Source organism: Populus nigra, chromosome 15 (assembly GCF_951802175.1).
Source record: "Populus nigra chromosome 15, ddPopNigr1.1, whole genome shotgun sequence".
Classification (NCBI taxonomy): Eukaryota; Viridiplantae; Streptophyta; class Magnoliopsida; order Malpighiales; family Salicaceae; genus Populus; species Populus nigra.
This window is the reverse complement of record NC_084866.1, coordinates 6889249-6911007: the sequence shown is the minus strand read 5'-3', so window position 1 is coordinate 6911007 and position 21759 is coordinate 6889249. Positions and strand designations below refer to the sequence as shown.

The 21759-nt window shown below is 33.5% G+C and overlaps 1 protein-coding gene across 1 annotated transcript; it reads right to left on the bottom strand.

The window, feature by feature from the left end:
* Window positions 1-598: 598 nt before the first annotated feature.
* On the bottom strand, window positions 599-3702 carry LOC133674209 (IQ domain-containing protein IQM1-like). Its single transcript, XM_062095228.1, has 8 exons — window positions 3400-3702; window positions 2655-3183; window positions 2455-2569; window positions 2307-2372; window positions 2085-2173; window positions 1871-1958; window positions 1428-1760; window positions 599-1318 (listed from the first exon to the last, which is right to left on the bottom strand). Exons 2-8 carry the CDS (start codon window positions 3137-3139, stop codon window positions 848-850), a joined length of 1647 nt encoding a protein of 548 aa, XP_061951212.1. The 5' UTR covers window positions 3140-3183; window positions 3400-3702; the 3' UTR covers window positions 599-847.
* Window positions 3703-21759: the final 18057 nt, after the last annotated feature.

Sequence of the window (21759 nt, the reverse complement as noted above, 5' to 3'; positions counted from 1 at the left end):
TTTCTCATTCAACTACTAAAACTGTTTCATCTTCTATTTTTAACTTCCTTTCAAGATTCCATAAAATCAACAACTATTTTTGTCTAAAACACTGTCGATACCAATTTCATCGGTATCATTATTACCTCGTAGGCGTCGATGCATAATGATCTCCTTATCCGGGACCCTAACATACACTAAATATATGGTAGTTCATCCCTTCTATTTTTGGTAGGAGGAGGATGACCCTAGGTAATAGTCAAGCTACATGGTTGACCGAAAGTGCTTGGGATAAGACCAGCAACATTTCTACAGTCTCACCTCACGCGCGCAACATTTCTATAGTCTCACCTCACGCGCGCTTTCTTCTTCTTCTTTTTCTATGGTTTGAGGAGCACATTTGATTTGTTTTCTTTTAATTGTTGAATGCTCTAGGAAAAAAAAAAAAAGAAGCTGTTAACAACAACCAACCTTCCCCGTTCCCACGCAAAGGGAAGAAAAATGTTGATCTCTTGGATCATTAATATTAACCCTTGAATTCTCTATAGCACAAATTTAACACCCCATATTCATTACATCTAGGAGCATGAATTACCAACACCATATCACAACTTAGAGATTTTCCAAAGAAGAAAAACTATATTTGGCTTATTATATTTATGATTTCCATGAAAAAACGAAATAAATAAAAGAATAAAGAATGATGGGTTAATTATCACCTAAATATCCCCCCTCTAGAAACTGATTGGAAGGGCACCAGAAGGGTCTCAAGCCCTCTTGAACATTTTAAGGCCAAGAGCTTAGTTGATCAAAAAATCCAAAAAAACATGACGACCATGGACCATGGTAATTCACCATTAGGTGAAATTCAAACTCTTTGACAAGTAGAAACCGCTACCCTTGGACTAGGAAGTCCCATGTATGCAAGCCTTGGTGAGACTCGAACCTTTGGGCTCGGCCGCGGCGAAGGGATCGGAACACAACTCCCTGCAAGACCAGGATTGATCCTAGGCGATAAGTTGACTTGCTCTAGTGCCCGAGATTGTAAATCAGCTGGATAGTCCCTCACACATCCAATACGGGGACCGTATCCACTTGCCCACTTGCATGATAAACGCTTGCCTAGGTCAAATGCTGGAGCTTGCAACATGGCTGCATTAGCTTCCATAGTGTCCTGTTGATCATTGGTTGTCTTATTATTATTATTATCAATAGGCCCATCAACCTCATTAGCTTTTGTGTTGGTAGATGTGATCGTGGTGATTTCCTTCATCTCCTCTTGTTTACACCCTTCATCGGTAACTTTGAACGAAGAATCATCATCATCTATTGAACATCTCTGCAAACAAATGGTAAAAAAATAAGCTACATATAAATGAACAAATAAACAAGGCTATCATACCAAGGCAACTAGGAAATCTTTTATTATGCTTAAAGTTTTTTATTACCTTAACATTTGTTAAGTCTACATTATGCTCCTCAAGAAAACTAATGAATTCTTTGAAATTGTCCTCAGTAGGGAGATAATGACCACTGTAAGGCCATATTGCCTGTAGAACCCCATCTTCTGATACTAATCTTCCAGCAGCTGTTGTAGCTCCTCCAGCTAGGAAACTTGAGTGCTGGAAAACACCTTTCTTCTTCTGCCCTACATACAAGGATCTTGAAGTGCTTAACACAAAAATCCACCTCGTATCATCCGTGGTGTTAACAAGCAATCCGGTTTGGCGGTACACGAGCTTGCCACTTTCTACAATCACCTCAAATGCTTCCCTTTCTTTCTGTGAGGACAAAACAACTTCGTGAGAATTTAAATACATGGACAAAAAACTGTATTAGGATTGGTAAAATTAGAATAGAATTGCACACAGTATTAGTGATGAGACATTACTGGTCCAAGGTATTGAATGCATTGGCGTTGAAGCTTGCTCCTTGGACACTTCTCAAGGTTTACTTCTTTACCATCACCAATGTCCAACCTTCAATTCCACAAGGAAATTTAAATTGAAGAACAGTATATATAGAGGACTAAATTAAGGAAATAGGCAGCACTTATACAACTGCATATCATACAATGATTTTGGTTTGAATGAGTCTGTATTTACCAGTAAAAGAAAGGTTGTGTGCTCCTGCTGTCAAACCAAACATCGTAATAGAAGTGTAAATTGTGTCCATAACGATGGCGTGGATCGATCTGCAGCAGGGAGAAGTTTATTAAGTAAAGTGATCCGTTAATTAGATTAAATGTATTCCATAAAAGCCACAGATAAAATTTTTGAGTGATTAAATTAAAGAAAGCTCTCATGAAAGGGCATATGTGGAATTACAGCTTCAAGCCAGTGTTGCAGGGCCAACTTTTGAGCCTTCTCATCCTTGGATAAACCCTTTCCAAGCTGCAAACACAAAAACAATACATGTTATTAATATTCTATAATACTGCTAATGAATCAACTCCTTGACTTGTAAGTACAGTACCTTAGCAACCCTTGTGCTGGCCCTGGCCCACTTAGATATAGCAGTTTCATGTTTCTCAATGTTGAAGAATGATACCGAGCTCCTTTTCAAAGCTGCAAAATCCAAGGCCTTCCACCTACAACAATTGTAATACCAAATGAATATCACAAAGGGCTACAACAAATACGTTGAGAGTCAAGAATATGTATTGAGAGACATACCAAAGTTCCTCAACAACAACTGCACAATCTGCAAGGTTCCTCCTAGTCCTGTAACTCTTGTAGACTTTTTGAAGTTTAGTTGCAGCAGCATCAAGCTCACTAATAGGTCTTGGAGAAAAGAAGATCACAGGTGGTTCAGGGAGTAATATTGTAGGCTTTGTTATGTGGACTGTTTCATGACCTTTTATCTTTAGAGAGTTCGAACTTCTGGATGAATCGGATGGTTTAGCCTTGATTTCATCGGAATCCCAGTGGTTAAAGCTTAATGATCTCTCTAAACTCAATTTATCTGACCCTTCACACTTTCCAATGGTTTCTGAAACATCTTTCTTGAAGCTGTTTGTCCTAGAACCCATTTCTCCATCTTTCCTTGCAAAGCTGAGGGACCTTACAACAATCTTTTCGACAGTATCCTTTGAGCCGAAAAACTTGTGTCCCAGAATCGCAGACCATGCGGACAAGAGTAATGAAAAAGAAAGGCCCATCGAATATCCAGAAAACTTGATGTGTGGTATCAGAACTGACAAGCCTGTTCATCATGAAAACAGTCACAAACGTGTCAATTAGATAATCACATAAATAAAGCAAGAATAAAAAAAATAAAAATAAAGAGGGTTTAATCTTTAATCATGAAAACAATCTAATTATTTAATAGTAATCAAGTCCACTGCAATAACCCATCAAAATGTACACTATTGGATCCACATAAAACTGAAAGAGAAGGGCTTAAATCAAGATAGCTCACCTAGAGCGCCCACAACAATGGCTGCGAAATTGAACTCTGCCTCTCTTTCACTCTCTTTATTCTTTTTGTGTGTGAGGTTCAGAGGTTAGCTAGTTAGGAGCAAGAAATGAATCTGGTCGATTTAACTACCAAGTCCTATCTTATATAGATAGGGGTAGCGGTTTGAAAAATCAACATAATATTTTTAGTCAAAGTAAATATGTCAAAAAGTAAACCTATTTCCTTCCTGCGACGCTGCTGCTGCCTGCTAGCCAAAGTACGGCTTTGGAGGGAGGGAGGGATAATGCTAGGGACTTTCAGGGAAGTTATGGAGAAAGGTTGAGGAAGCAATCAACTAGGCATTATATATATATATATATATATATATATATATATATATATATATATATATATATATATATAACTTTAATCTTTATTTCAAATCAGTTAATTTTTTATTTGAAATTATTAATCTTCTTATGATATGGCAGAAGTAGAAAATTAAAAAAAAATTATTTTTAAAAAATGTGTAAAGTTAATTTAAGAATATAATTGTAAAGTTAATATAAAAACAACGTTTTACCAATAACTATATATTGAGTTTTTTTTTTAATTTGAATTAATCAAATTCAAATTTTGAAAGTTTAATACTCGTTGTTGACTTTACTTCCATATTTGCGCAAAATTTCTACAGAAAAGCACGTAAGATGTTAGTCAAGTGCACATTAGAAAACATTGTCCAGGCAGGAGGCATGCATGCATAATAATATACCATTAATGTTTTCTACTCGAGAATAAAAAATGATTATTGGACATTCATTGCAGTTATTGACTTTCAGCCTGCTTTCCGTGATAGCATTGTGATGTTGCGGTATATTTTAAAAAAATATTTTTTTATTTAAAAATATATTAAAATAATTTTTTTAATTTTATAATAATATATTAAAATGATTAAAAAATATAAAAATAACATCAATTTATTATTAAAAAAAAGCATATGGAAGAAGCACATGAAAACAGAAACAATCTCACTCTCAAACATACAATTAATATATAGATAGAGATTTCACCACTCTTATATACTGATGGACAATTTAAAAGAACAATTCAAACATTAAAAAATTTATTAAGAGCATGTATAATAGAGATTGGGAGAAATTAGAAAGATCATTTATATCTTGTAGAGTTTACTTACAATAACAATTACCTAGCTACAATAGAATTGACTTCTTATGAGGCTTTATATGGTAGAATGTGTCGAATGCCTATGTGCTGGGAGGAGGTTGGTGATAGAAAATTAATTGGGCTAGAGTTGGTGCAGGTTATCATAGAGAAGGGAAAAAATCATAAAAGATAGAACGAAAGTGTTCTAGAATAGGCAGAAGAGTTATGCAGATAATAGAAATAAGGCCTCTATAATTTAATATTGGTGACAAAGTATTTTTAAAGGTTTCTCCATTAAAATATATGCTACGGTTTGGCATGAAGAGGAAGCTAGCACCAAGGTATATTTGACCCTTTAAAGTTACAAAAATAATTGGTTTTATAGCATACAAATTGGATTTACCTCCATAATTGGCCAAGATTCATGATGTGTTGGCAACAGTATTTTTTAAGGTTGCCTCTTAAATTCAATGTTGGAGACAAAGTATTTTTAAAGGTTTCCCCTTTGAAACATAAGTTATGGTTTGGCATAAAGGGGAAGCTAGTACCAAGGTATTGGATCCTTTGAAGTTATAAAGAGGATTGGTCTTGCAGCATACAAATTAGCCTTGCCCCTATAATATTCATGATGTGTTAGAGACAAAGTATTTTTTAAAGGTTCCTCTAGAATTCAATGTTGGAGATAAAGTATTTTTGAAAGTTGTCCATTGAAAAAATATGCTACAATTTGACATGAAGGGAAAGCTAACACCAAGGTATACTAAACCCTTTGAAGTTATGAAGATTGGTCATATAGCATATAATTTGGCCTTGCCTCGCAATTAGCCAAGATTCATTATGTGTTTCATGTATCGCTGCTATGAAAGGCTGAAGTAGAATCGTCCCAGGTATTACTATAAATTCCTCTGGAAATAAAGGAAGATTTAACCTTAGAAGTAAAACCTGTGAAAGTGTTGGAAAAGAGTGACAATGAGTTTAGGAGTAAGAAGATTCCTATGATAAAAGTTTTATAAAGAAGCTTCCAAATAAAAAAGGAGACTTGGGAAAGAGTATAAAAAATAAGAAGAAAGTATCATGAATTATTTCTTTATATAGGTAAGAGGTGTAATTTCAAGGATGAAATTCTTAAAGGTGGGGAGAATGTAAACCCCTAGTTAAAAATATTATAGTGCTAGTAAAGTATTGGAAAACTTTAAATCACTAATAAATTGGGATAAAATACTTACACACACATTAAAGTAGTTGAAATGAAGTTTTATGAATTAAAACTTCAAAGTAAGGTAAGCTGTAAAGATAGATTGAGATGAAATATCCGGGTTAATGAAAAACTACATAAATTAAAGTCTAATGGCAATATTGTAAATATCAATGATAAGGGTATATAAATAGCTTTTTTGGCTTCTCAAGAAAGCCAAGAGTTGCTGAATAAATGAGAAGGAACAAGGCAATCATTTCTTGAATTTTTTTTTTATTTTCTCACATTAAAACACTTAAGAGAGGGAGATTTAAGTATTTAGAGAAGCTTTTAAGGATTTAGAAAGAGATTTTAAGCTTTTAGGAAGGATTAAAAACTACAAAACTAAAGTTAAGAGCTTGAAAGAAGTAGTGAGGGCGAGGAACAACAAAGAAAATCCTTGTTTTAGTGTTATTTGAAGGTAAGAAACACTTTTACCTTGATTGATTATAATTTTGTTATGGTTTGAGAAGTGGGTCATTTTAATTTCATGATGGAAGTCTGGATTGTATATGTTATGATTATGGATTGTTGTTTCTATGTTTAGATGATGTTCTTATACATGAATAACAGATGAGTTAAGTGATAATTGAAAGAAAACTTAAAAAAAAATGATTGTTCTTGTGTAATGAGAGTTTTTGCCACACTAGTTAAATGAGAAATTTGGACTTGTTGGATCAATTGACTTGTAATTCATGATAAGAAAGAATTTAATTAATGGGTAGTAAATTAATTTCTAAAATTCAAGAAAAAGAACATACCCCTTTACTATTGGAAGGTTTTGGTCTATAGTCAGCAAGGGATTTTGCTGTTTTTTTTTAATGAAATTTTCATAAATTTTGGTTAGAATTATGTTCATTATATGGAAAATGAGTGAGTAATATATCAACCATAGAAAATTGAGAAAAAATCATACTTCATCTATAGAAGCACAATTCGGCCATTTGCCTAATAAAAAGGGGATATAAGTGGTTGATTGAATTGACATAGAAATTGTATCCAATTATGTTAAATAAAATAAGTGAAGAGTGAATAAGAATAGAATTGCATGAAAAAGTGTAAGAAAAACTCATATTTTCCTTTATGAAAAATTTAGCCTATGATATTTTGAAAGAAATGAATTGAGTTGTTTAAATTGATAGGATATTTATGCTTGAATGTATTAATAAGAATACCAAAGGGATGAGGAAAGTGAAGGAAAAATTTGAACACCAAAATATTGTACTACTATAAACCAAGTTCGGCAAAAAATTTAGCAAATGAGAAAGAGTCAAATATTTTTTGATTTCTTGTTAAATAAGTTAGTATGGATGAAAAAGAAAGATGGGTATGAGTGTGTGTGTAATATGAACTTTTAAAAAGATTGAAAAAAAAAAGTTTTTGGAATAAGCAAGTTCAAGATAACAACAAATGACTATATCGAGAGCTTAGGCACTAGGTAAGTGTTCACTCTTCCACCATTTAAGTTTTTAAAATTTCTTCATGTTAAATAACTGTATTTTTTATATGTATTGCTTGTGTGTGTATGTGTGTGTTAATTGTGGCATGAGTAATGAAAAAGAAAGTTTCAAAATTAAAAAGTATCTTGAGTGGTACTAGAGGTGTCAATTTATCTGATGACCAGGAATTTAAAATTGATTAGGATCCTAAGTGGTACTATAGACTTTAGTGTACCGGGAGTTTAAAATTGACTGACTAGCATGAATTTAAAATTGACTTGTACCTGGGTGGTACTAGAGGTGTTAGTGTGACTGATGACTAAGAATCTAAGTTGACTAGTACCCTAAAAGGTACTAAAGACGTTAGTTTATATGACGATCGTGACTTTATTTGATTGATTTGTCTTAAGGAGATTAGAAGTATTAGAGCGATAAATGTCCAAGATGATGTGTTAGGCTAATTGACTTTAATGATATTAGAGAAATTAATAGTATTGTTAGTCGGGATATTAATAGATTAATCAAATTATTTAAGAGTTGGTTAACGATGTTTGATATTTAATAAATATTGTTCCAACTAGATATATTAATTGTTAGATAGTGTTTCTTATGATCTAAATTAATTTGACTACAAGATCCTTACAAGTTCGGGCTGAGCAATATACTACTTGTTGTTACTTAGGGTGGTAGTCTTTAATGTTGTATCTAGGAATATCATAACTTCTTATGTAATGTAATTTTGATAAGGCCTTTTAATATCTAAGTAAATTTAATGTTACAAATGTAGTTGTTAACTTAAATCCTCTAGGTTTTTTTAAATATTAATGTATGATATTACTCTCTTATACTATAAATAGGAATGTATAAGATTTAGGCACAAAAATCAAAGACAAGAGAAAAAAAAGAAAAAAAAGATCATTTATGCCTAATTAGAGTTTCGTTCATCACATGCACCACTTAGAAATGAAAGGCCGACGGGAAGATTCGAATGCCACCCTTGAAATTTGTTTTTGGCCGTAGAGCGACATTGCACACACTGCTCGAATAACATGGCCACCACTCATGCACTAACACGTGCAATGCACATATAAACTGTTTTTTTCTAATAATATTTATATCTAAAATTACAAAATTACCCTTCTCTCAACTTGATAATAACACAAAAAAAAAACTTGAGTGAAAGTACAAAAACACTCATGGATTTAAGTTAAAGAAAATTCTACTTTTAAAATATTTAAGTCATTTAGTATGTTTAAAAATGAAAAATACAAAAACACTGCTTTATATCATGTTTAAAAGTTTTTGTATCTAAAGGTGTAGAAACAAAATTATCCCATATAGCTAATTTTGAGATTTAATTTGTGAATAATAAAATAAGTAAGTATTCATCGTGATTACTACAGTAAAATATTCAAAAGTTTTAAAGTTTTGTTAATATAAATTTAGGATTCGTCGTGGCTTCAATTAAGTAGAGTTGAATTTTTATGTCCAAGCACGTTTTCGTGAAATTTTTAACAGCCCCATCCACTTCATTCGTAATATAACAAAACTATATTGTATAATTGAATTCAGTAATATACTTGTTATTTCTATGACCACGAACAAGGTCTACTTGTTAAACATAAATTAGTGGGGCGTTAAATGAAAACAAGTATTTTACTGGTCAGCTATTTTATTTTATTTTATTTTATTATATTATATTATTTAGCCATGAATGACAGCAATGGAAGGTCAATCAATCCCATCGAACAAGTTGGGGCCCTGGAAAACATGGCGTCCAAAACCCCATCCCCCAAGTACAATTGACTTCAATATTTTCAAGGACAAATTTGAATTGTGCTGCAAAGGTAGGAACTGTTTAGCACAGCGGATGCATTACTATCTTGTAAATTTTTTAAATTAATTAATTTATTATTTCTATATATTAATATTAAAAAATAAAAGGAGTAAATCATTTTAACACCCAAAAGCAATTCAACAAGAGTGTTATTGCCTCCCATTCATGCCTAGCTTGTTTTTCCTGCAATTGATATATCTTTATCCGCTTTGACTACAGCTAAAACTAGAAAATTAGACGAGCTTTCCAAAACGATCAAATTCCAGGCATCAAGAAATGGACTTGTTCATCCGTAGTGTAGTTTATTTATTTATTTTTTCCAAACCAACCAGTGGTTATAAATACAAGGGCAGGCAACTCACATCAAACAGTCAATTAAGGTGGCTGGGGATCACTCACATGGAAATGGACACTTCTATGCCAAAACCAGATGCCTGCCAACAGGAAAACCATTTCAGAGAAAAATGGCCAATGTGCACGAGCCGGAGTGGTTATAACTCGTTCTGACTAGGGAAAATAATCTCGACCTGCCAAATAAGACCAAGTATTATGGGACTGGATAGCGACTCAAATTCGCTGCGACTTCCTTTTAATATGCAGCAAAATATTATAAATAAAGACTTGAAAATAGAGAACCTTTGAACCAACCAATCAGATTAGTTTCAAAATGCTTCCAGCATCAGGCATGCATGTCAGTGGTGGGGCTAAATAATGCAAATGTGTATGGCCTCTCTAATTAAGGCATTCATGAACCTAAAAATCGGATGGACATTTATTTGGTGACAATACTTTTACTCTCTGCTTTTTTTTTCTTTTCACTAAACATTTGGTCAAATTTCCTGTCAAATAACATTCCAGTAACACTTGTAAACCTGAAATCCCAAAATGCTTATCAAAGTTTCAAACTGACAAGTAACACTAAAATCCTGACTAAGGAGCTGTCATTTTTTTGGCAAATTCAGAACAGGTTACACTATGTTTGACATGCATTTCCTATGATCAGGAGAGGCGTGTGATGGTCAATTGGTCAAGCAACGTGGTCAATTGGTCAAGCAACGTGGTCAATTGAATAATATAAATTCAGGAAGCGGCAAATCTAAAATCTAGGATACATTCAGAGATCCAGATGCAGCAATCACTCATACTGGAGATACGTAGAAAGTGTTACAGCGAGTGTCCTAAAGTTCACTCCCTGTACAGCCGTACATTAATAAATTTCTACATCCTGTAGAAATAGTCAAGTCTAGAATAGCCAGAAAATGAGAGTTTCACAGGTATTGTGCTATACCTGCATCTGTCTTCTAACAACATCTAGTGGTATGTCATAGTCTGCCCAAATAACGCAGCTAGAGCTCCACATGAAAGACAACGCATCATGATGGACAGGTCTTTCATTGTTTCGCCCTCTTCCTTTTGACCGGACATTGCTGTCCATTGTTGTCTAATTTACACATGCAATTCTTCATTTTTATATAAGTATAATCACAATAACATTTTACAAAAACATTTTTATTTACTTCATTCATAACCATGTAATTTCATCAATCACTTAACAAAATCAAGACATCAACATAATATGGTTTCTATTTCAACTCTAGCATGCTTCTAGGGTTCAACGACAATACAATTATGCACATAGCAACATTTCAACACATTTTCACATAATTTCTTCAATCTTATATGCAGAAATCACGTCATTAACACAAGCATAAATTATGTTTTGGTTCCAGCGTTATTTAAGACTCTAATAGGTTACAATCTATGCATTTCATCACATTAATCTGTATTTTGTCCAACCTTCACTATGGTCGGCTCTTCCCTAAGTTCATGCATTCAAAATCGTTCATGTTTCTTGAGTAAGGATTTGTGCATTTTTTCATTCATCTTTTATTCTACTTAGGTTTGTTCATTTAGTTGAAATTTCTTGAGTTAAGGTACAAGAACACTACTCCTTTTATTTTTGAGGCCCCCCCCCCTCTTGTCTGAAATCTAAGGTAACAACCAACCAAGAAAAGGATATTGGTCTTGCCTCACATTTTTAGAGAGTCCTAGTGTAAGGTTTGGTGGTTTCTTCTTCTTCTGTTCAATTTTCTTCCTCCCTTCTTTTGTTGTCCAGTCTTTTACTCAAACATTCAATAAAGGGGACATGCAACTGGATTTGTTTAGTTGGAAAAGAGAGAGGTCTGATGCAATCTGCTGTGGCCGGTTTTGGGGAAGAGGAAAGGTCATCTCCTCTTCCTCTCTTACATTTATACCTCTATTAAATAAAAAGGGATGTTTGGGTGCTGGTTGTAACAACTTGGCCTTTTCAAGGCCACAATCGATGAAATTTTTTTTGAGTTCTATTATGGATGTCTTTCACCGTATCGATCATTTTATAGATTTATAATTGCATTCCATTCAATAAAAAGACACAATCCACGTAGGATTATGTAAATTAACATTCCTATAAAACGGGTTCGCAATACACATGCCCATAATATTATATCTCCATACTCATAGGTTTACATTACATCATATTGACATACTCATAAATTTACATTCCTGTTCTAATCTCGTTATTATCATGAGTTCATACAAGAGTGCTGAATGGTAAGATACACAACTAGTACTTTCATTACCCTGACCTCATGTTATTTCACAACATAATATCCTCATAAAAAGAATACCATATATGTATATCCATACACATCATATCTACATGTTCGCACATACACATCCATGTTCCATTTTAATTTTTTCATTACAAACCTTTACAAAAGAGGTCGGATGACTAATTGAGCGATTAACACGTCTGTTTATACGAAACTCATTTCACCCATAATATGTGAATATATAATTCTTTTCAAAATGTGTGAGCCGTAAAACAGATTTCCTCACGCACCATGTTGGTATGATATCCCTGTTATAGCACAATATAATTTCTAGCATTATAGGCAATTTAAAAACATAATAAAGAATATTAATGTTACATTTCATTCATAGACCAAAAGAGCATAATTCTTTCATTTTTCCTTTTGTAAATACCACCCTTAATAATTCATCAATTACCGAGGCTAGTTACAATACTTAAACCCGGTCAACCATCTCGAATATCGTTAACTGAACTAACATTATTCTATGTTTAAAGCATAATAATCATAGTTCTTTCATATACTTGGTATATACAAAACATAGTACCCATGAGTGCATCAAATTCTTGAAACTAACTTATAACTCCCAAATCCGGCTATTCTCTTAGGATGCTCAAATTCTTGAAACTAACTTATAACTCCCAAATCCGGCTATTCTCTTAGGATGCCATTAGCCGGAGCTTATTTTTTGTTCATCCCGGTCATCCATTTAGGATGCTATTAGCCGAAGCTAATCAGTTGTCAATCCCGGTCATCCATTTGGGATGCTATTAGCCGAAGCTAATCAGTTGTCAATCCCGGTCATCCACTTTGGATGCCATTAGCCGATCCTGGTCATCCACTTCGGATGCCATTAGCCGAAGATAATCATTAACCAATCGAATGTTCTAGAGGCGGTTTATGAAATCACTATAATAGGGTAATATCCTTTGAATTGCTTATTCAAACGATTCATAACAATTTGACATTCACGGTAACATAATAGTAGACCCTTCATGATACTCGTATAGACATTCCATAATAGTTTAACATTCAGTAAACACGATAATAGATCCTTTGTAATACACAAACAAATATTCCATAACAGTTTAACATTTAGTATACCACAATAATACACCTTACGTATTACTCATCCAACCATTCATGACAGTTAATGTTCAATACAATACAACAATAGATCCCTCGTAATACTCATACAACCATTCATGATAATTAACATTTAGTATAATACAACAGTAGATCTTTCATAATACTCATACAAGCATTCATGATAATTTTATTCGATATAATACAATGGTAGATGATGCAACCATATTATTTGATATTTTACCCACATTTACCTAGTGTTTTGCCTATGTTTTATACAAAAAATGCCTTGAAAATCTTTGTTTTATGTTTTGAAGGCACTTTTGGATGAAAGATTAAAAAAGAAGTAAATTGGAGATAATTGACAGATTTGACCTTCAGTCGATGTTTTGTACAAAGCTAGAGCTCTAGAGGTTGAAATAAAGTGATTCCAATGGAATTAGAAAGCTAACATCCATACATTTCTATACATATAAGGAAAAAAGAGAGAGAAAGAGCATGGAAATCGCAGCCTTTAAAGTCAAATCTTGCATTTTGCCAATGTTGACCTTTGGCTATTCTGACTTGAATATCTTAATTTACAGAAGTCCATTTGATGTAAACTTAATTGTTTTGGATTCCTGACTCGAAGACCTATCAGCCTACCAAATGTCAGAAGAAAAGGAGCTCATATGAGAGAGATATGATTTTTCTAAGATGATATATGAATTCTACCAACAAACATGTTTTGTGAAGAAACAAGTCCAAAGTACTTCTGAAAGCATCCAAACCATCATCCAAGTCTTTATTTCAGCAATTTAGCTCCTCTTAGTTAAAAGTAAAAGCTTGAAGATTTTATACAAGGCTATTTCTCCTTTTTTAGGAAAATAGTTATTGAAAGGTTTAAATGTCAATTGTCTACTTAGAAAAGGACTATTTTGTAGAAAAGAGATTAGGGTTTCCTAGGATATAAAAAAAAGAGAAAGGAAAAGAGAGGACATCCATCCAAGAGAGAGAAAACACCCCTTTCATCCAACATAACCCGAAATCATGCTTTCTTCTTTCTTTTTGATTAATTGTTCAGTAGACATGCAAGGCTAAACTCTTTTTCTTGGTTACATGGACACGAAAACCTTTGAATTTCAAGAACTGTGGGATTTATTTTACCATTTCTTTTCAGGTTATATGATGAATATGTTTGTTCTCCTATGCTTATTTTTCATGTAATTGTTTATTTTAATTGCTAGAGTGAACTCTAAGTTATTATTGTAGACAATCTATTGCTAAGTTTGATATCAAAACCAGAGTTGTGGTATATGAACTTGTGAAGCAACTGAGTTTAATAATTGTGCGGATCTACATTATTAACCATAGGGAGAACATTCAAACAAATCAAACATAGACTGCGGACAATCATGTTGTCAAGATTAATCAATTTATCTAGTTCTTAAGGCTGTCATTCAATTAAATTACTAGTGCTGACGTTGTGGTTATTTGATGATTAGGGTTAGTTATATGGCGAATCCGTTAATTAACTAATGTTAACAAAGGATAAATATTCAGAATATAAAATTGATGTATCGTTTCAGTGATCAATTCTAATTTTCATATGTGGATGTTTACTTGAAACCAAGGTTTGTTCTCTTGATAATTTTCTGATTTTATTTAATTTTGCTTGATAGTTTTATGTTTTCTTTTGCTTTAGCCTAGGTAACTTCCAACCCCCCCCCAAATTGCATATCATATAGCATAAAAATCTGACTTGAACCTTCCTTGTGGGATTGACCTTTTGCTTGCTCTATGCTATTTTGTGTGTTGTGTTTTAAGCTAGGGTAATTAATTTGTGTGACCACGACATCGCAATAAATTTTGGCGCCGTTGTTGGGGAAGTGATTTTAGTTGATTCTTGTGTTGTAATTGTTATTTATTTTGTTTTTTTAAAAAAGAGAAACAATTTTTTTTTCTTGCGGCAGTACTATACAGCACAGTATAGTTACTATTCAAAACCAGATTTTTGGTGGAATTATATCTAGGCCTTTTATTTCTTGAAGGGAAACAACGTTTTAAATAAGACTAGTGGCTTTAAGCCACTAACCCCACCCTATCGAGGCCAAATTCATCTATTTTCTAGGGTTTTTAGGCAGTTTTTTTTACGTAGGATTTTCATTCAATTTGCACTATTTTCAATCTCTTGTGTGGTTGGTTTCTTTTGAGTTTTCTTGATGATTTATGCCTGTAACCCGAACTACTAATCAGAGACAAGTGCAGGTAGATCACGAAATAGAAAACACTTTACGTAGGTTACGAAAGAAAGCTCGTGTCAACATCATAGCTGTTGCACGATAACAGACACTCAAGGAGCTCGCTGCTCCTAATGTGGAGAATCAACCATTGTGTATAAACATCGACAACAATGCCAACTTCGAGCTCAAGTCTGGTTTTATACATTTACTACCAATATTCAATGGACTTGTCAGAGAAGATCCTCATACTCATCTCAAGGAGTTCCACATGGTTTTTGTTGGCATGAAACTGAATGGAGTTGATGAAGAACATGTTAAGTTGAAAGCTTTCCCTTTCTCTTTAAAAGGGGTAGCAAATGCATGACTTTTCTCTATTCTCCCAAGTTCCATTGAATATTGGTACTTATTTATTGGAACTTGGAATGGCATGAAGAAGATTTTTCTGGAAAAGTATTTCCTAGCCTCTCGAGTTGCCAACATAAGAAAATAAATATGTTGGATTCAGCAATCTCATAGGGAGACACTCTCCGAGTATTGGGAAAGATTTGAGCAACTGTGCATTCAATGCTCTCATCATCAGATACCCGATCAGTTGCTCATTCAATATTTCTATGAAGTACCGATGCCTACTGACCACAATATCATTGATACGGCAAGTGGAGGGAAATTGGTAGATAAGACACTCGAGGCTATATGCCAATTGATCTCAAATGTGGCAGCCAACTCCAAACAATTTGAGAAAATTACATTGAACAGGTTCATGCAGTTGATGGAGGATTCAACGGACAGCCCCAGCGTAAATATAATCCCTTTTCCAACACGTACAATCCTGGATGGAGAGATCATCCAAATTTACGCTATGGAAACTCGTCTCAATAAGGCAATCAAGGCCGACAGTTCCATCCCCATGGATTTCAGTCCCAACAGAATTATCAAGCTAGACAGCCCCTTGCATTCACAAATTCCAATGTTATGGGGTTATCGAGTGATGATGTTCGTGAGACGATGAAAACTTTGGCTTCTAACATATTGACCTTGCAACAAAATATCATGTCTTTTCAACAGGAAACAAGGTCAAGTATTCACAACTTAGAGAAGCAAATGGGGTAAGTAGCTTCAAGTGTTAGAAAATTGGAAGCACAAATGAATGAAAAGTTGCCCTCCCAAACATTGAATCCAAAAGAGAATGTTAGTGTGATGATGTTCTTTTGTTTTGTTTGCTTTTCTTTTCTTTTCTTCCTTTTATTCTCTTCTTACACGTGCATGAGAGTTTGGTCACGTACAGTAAGTGGTAGACTTTGTAGGGTATCCTCATCATTTTCAGAAAATATAGCCAAAGAAGATAAGCAATCACTTCATAATGACAATAATGAGAATAACGGAGTGAGAACACTTAGAGACCACATGAATCCCACAAGAACAAGTGCACATTCATGCATAGTTTTTCCTCCTGATGCATCTCATTTTAATTTTAAACCAGACATTATTCAACTTTTACCTTCTTTTCATGGGTTAGATTTAGAAAATCCATACTTGCATTTAAGGGAATTTGAGGAGGTCTGTAACACCTATAATGACTCAAAATCATAGCATGAGCATCATTAGATTAAAGCTTTTTCCTTTTTCATTAAAAGATAAAGCTAAAACATGGCTACAAAATTTGAGACCAGGATCTATTCGTGTTTGGGATGAAATGCAACAATAATTTTTAAAGAAGTTTTTTATCCCACAGAACAAACGTTTTCAAAAGACAAATCATCATTTTCAGTCAAAAACCAGGAGAAACATTTTACCAATGTTGGGATAGGTATCGAGACTTGCTTAATACTTGCCCTTATCATGGTTTAGAAATATAAAGATTGGTTTCACATTTTTATGAAGGGTTAACTCCTAGAGATAGGCAAATGATTGAATTGATATGCAATTGAATTTTTGAGGATAAAGACCCTAATGAAGCAATAGAGTACTTAGACTTGCTAGCTGAAAATGCTCAAAATTGAGACACTATAGATACTTATGAGGCACCAAGTAAAACCCAACCTCATACATCTAATGGAGATATGTACAACCTTAGGGAAGATGATGACCTACAAGCCAAATTTGCATCTTTAGCTAGAAAAGTCACGACACTAGAATAAAAAAAGAGTGGTCAACTAAAATCTGTTCAAGACATTATGTGTCAAATCTGTGAAACCAATGAACAATCAACCAATGACTGTCCAACTTTGCCTTCTTTTAAGGAATGTCTCCATGAATAAGCCCATGCTTTAAACAGTTTTTAAAGGCCCAATCACAACCCATACTTGCAAACATACAACCCTGGTTGGAGAAATCACCCAAACTTCAATTGGAAGAGTGATAACAATAATGCACAAACTTCACAACCACCGTTTCAACCACACAATAATTTCCAAAATACTCATGGATATGTACCTCTTTATGCTCTACTTCCTAGAAGAAATCTTGAGGAAACATTACATGTATTCATTGAAAAACAAGAGACAATCAACACTCAACTTGCTTAAAACATGACAAATTTTAAAGATACTCTTGCAAAATTGACATTTGCTCTTAGTTTTCAAGAGAAAGGCAAGTTTCCATCTTAACCACAACAAAATCCAAAAGGGCAATACAATGTGAATGCAAGTAGTTCTGGAAGCCAACATATGAATCAAGCCAAATCAGTCATCACTCTTCGCAGTGGTAAAGTTATTGAAAAACCCATTCTTGAACCTTGTGAGAAAGATGATGAGTCAATCTCTGAGGGTAAGGAAGTGGTTGAATCTGAACATTGCAAAGAAAAGACTGATTCCCCGCCAGAACTTCCATTTCCTCATGCCATGACCAAACAAAGGAAAGTCAATCACAACTCTGAAATCCTTGAAACTTTCAAATAAGTAAGGATCAATATACCTTTGCTGGATGCTATTAAACAGGTTTCTTTTTATGCTAAAGTTTTGAAAGATCTGTGCACTGTGAAGAGAAAACTGAATATGAAAAAGAAAGCCTTTTTAGCCGAACAAGTAAGTGCCATTCTTTATAATAATAATGCTTTGAAATATAAAGACCTTGGTTGTCCTACAATTTCTTGCTTTATTGGAGAACATAAAATTGAAAGAGCTTTACTTGATCTTAGAGCTAGTGTGAATTTACTTCCATATTTAGTTTTTCATAGTCTCAATCTAGGTGAGTTAAACCAACTTTTGTAACTTTTTTACTTGTCGATAGATTTGTAAAAGTGCCTAGAGGAATAGTTGAAGATGTGTAGTACAAGTCGATAAATTCATTTATCATGTGGATTTTATTGTCTTGGACACACAACCTATTGAAGCATGTAATTCATTTCCTGTTATATTAGGACGTCCGTTTCTTGCAACTTCTAATGCATTGATTAATTGTAGGAATGGACTGATGAAGCTATCATTTGAAAACATGACATTGGAGATGAATATTTTCAACATTTGCAAGCAACCTGAAGATGATAATGATTTACAAAAAGAAGAAATCATGGATGAAAAAGGCACCGAAAATGTTGTCGCAAATCATTTGTCAAGATTGACAACAGATTCGACATCTGACATCACACCAATCGATGATTACTTTCCTAACGAATCCTTACTTTCTCTTAGTTCAATGACTTGGTTTGCTAAAAATATCAATTTTCTTGCTTTAGGAGATTTGCCAGCTCATTGGAGTACTGAAGACAAAGGAAAGTTTTTGAACGAAGTGAAGAACTTTTATTAGGATGACCCCTACTTATTCAAATATTGTCTTGATCAAATATTTCAAAGATGCATTGCAGACAATGAGGTAAGTAGTGTCATTAAACTTTGTCATTTTGAGGCATGTGGGAGTCATTTCTCGTCAAAAAAGATGACTGTAAAAATCTTACAAAATAGATTTTAGTGGCCTACCATGTTCAAGGACATGTATGCATTTTGCAAAACTTGTGAAAATTGTCAAAAAGTTTTGCTTTATAATTCTCGATTCCATTTATTTCATAGAAAGCTAAGATCAAGATAGAGCGATCCATTTATTGTGAAACATCTGTATCCTTATAGGGCCTTTGATATTGAGAATCTAAAGAATGACAATGTTTTTAAGGTAAATGGACATCATTTGAAAGCTTGCTTTGATATTTTTCCTAGTGAAAATGAATCTATTGGTTTGAATGATCCTGTAGATAAAGGTTGATTATTTTGTTTTTCTCACATTATTTTTGTGTTTCTTTTTAGTGTGACTCTTGTTTTGCTAGTCTCTCTCACCCCGATCAAATGACGGATAACGATACTCCATGACTCTAAGTCGATTCTTTTAGTTTCTCATGATAACTGATATCTGTGTATATATTTGTTCAATTTCTTGTTCCTTCTCTTTGCATTTTTTTCCACTTCTCATCTAAAAAATGGGCATCACTCTTGAAAAATTAAAAAAAGTATTTTCCTGCTTTGCCTAAAAATGCGATTACAAAAATTTACCGAGCTAGGTATGCAAGATTGAGGTTGTTAATGAATCATGGAATTCCTGAAGATATTCGCTGGCTGATTAAGCAAAGGTTTGATTATCAGGTGAGTCTTCCAATTCTTTCATTTCATACATGCTTGGAACAGGTAAAAGTACTTTTGCAAAGAAACATCGTGCAAAACGACTGAAATTCTGTCACAGATGTGCCAGATGTATTTGTAATGCAACATGTCGTTTTTTAGGAATGATATCTGTAAACCGTGAAGATAAAATACAATTCATTAAGGATGGCCTGAGTAAGAAGTCTTTAGATAATCTTCTATTAACTCTTGAGACGCATCCCAGTGGAGATGTGTATTGTGCAATTCATGATTTATGGATCCATTTTCATAAAGAACATGATTGACTTAGTCTTGGGAATCTGACTATAAAAGACCTTGTTTACCAGTTTTTAATAAAACTGGATGGGAAGCCTATTGTCGACCCATAGAGGGCGTTTAAGCCGTTCTTCGACGTAAAACCAAGGGAAGATGTGAGCCATAATCACAACTATGATTTGAGTCTTAGTTTGTAAAAATTTGTGTCTTTTGGTTTTATTAATAGCATACTATTTTTTTTTGTTTTGTTATCTCTTATGTTTGTTCAAGTGTGCTTCAGGATTGTTAGTGTTCGCTGCTTCAGGTGATGACTTCTATACTCTATCTTTCTACCTTAGGACATTGAGGACAATGTCTCGTTTTGATTGGGGGGAGAGGGTAATAGTTGACATTAAAAAAAAACTAACTTACTAACTGTTTTTGCTAAAACCATTTGACAAAACTGTTATTAGGATGGTAGAGTAAGGAGGAATTTTATTGACTCTTGAAACGCATCTTAGTAAATAGTCTTATCAAGGTCTATCAGAATACTTCTTGAAATAGTCAGGTTTACAAACTCTCGCATTGTTATCACTTGATTCTGCTCATATACTCATTTAACAAGTATTCTTAAACCTTCATTTTCACACACACACTCTAACATATGATTGTGGGTTGCACATTGGATTATTACATTATTTATGTTCTTTTGTTAAAGGTAGCAACTAAGGGAAAAGGGATAGTATATAATTTGCGAAAAAAATGATAATATTGATGATAATATAAACGTAGATAAATTTGGTTTCCTAGCCTTCCTAACCTAAGCAATTAATCCCGAAAGAGTGTTTTAACAACTAATACCCTAAATTCAATTGACTTGGGAGCTATTGGCCCAAAGCTTGTTACATGGGTTAAGGAGAAAAGCTTAAGGGAATCAAACATTGGACTATCTACGTATCAGTATCTGCAACTCGAGTTACTAAGCTCGTAGGGGTGTCTCAACACCTAATGCCCTAAGACCAACTGGTCTGGGAGTCATTAGCTGAAAGCTCGTTACATGGGTTAAAGATGCATTGTATTTTAAGTTATATGTATATATATTAAAAAAAAAGAAAAAAGAAAAGAAAAAGAAAAGATAATAATCTTAACCCAATGAAGTTAACCTTAAACATTAGAACAAAATATTATTTTCTTCCAATAAAAGCCCCATCATCTATGGTTTCCTACATTGAGCACATAAAAAGAAAGGTTTATTAATATTTTGTTTAAGAGGTATTGAGTAGATATATAAATTTAAAGAGAATTTGTTTATCCGGATAGATTAATGGAAGTTGAATGATGAATACCTTACTTTGTGTAATTTGCAAATTGTTTTTCTATTTTAACGCTTTGATTACTAGGGACTAGTAATAAGCTGGTTAGGGGGTGTGATTAGTACTTAAAGACAAGAGAGAACCATCCGTTTGAAGTTACTGCCAAACAAAATGCAGAAATAATCAAACTTGTCTTATTAAATTAGTTGGGCTATTAAACTTTCTTTATTTTATGAGGAAACACTTGTTTGGGTTTCAGACTTGTTTATTTTATTTATTTTAATTAGTTTGATCTAGTTTTAGCTTGGGTTGATTATTATTTAAATTGGGTTTATATGTAACCCATTAGGGAAACTAGGGTTTTTGGCTTGGAGTATAAATACTCTTAAGAATAATTTTCAGCACATTTTTTTTTTTGCTAATAATATTCTAATTTTTGTCGACCTTTGGTTGTCAAACTTGATTCTTGATTGAACTTTTAACTCTTCAAAGAATTGACCAATCTTTGTTGTGAATTTATACTCCTTTTGCTCGTCTCCAAGTGTAGGTGTTGTGATTGGGTTGGTTTATAGTGGTGTTGCCTTGGAGCAGGTCTTTCATTATGATAAGCTCATCCTATTTCCAACAAACTTA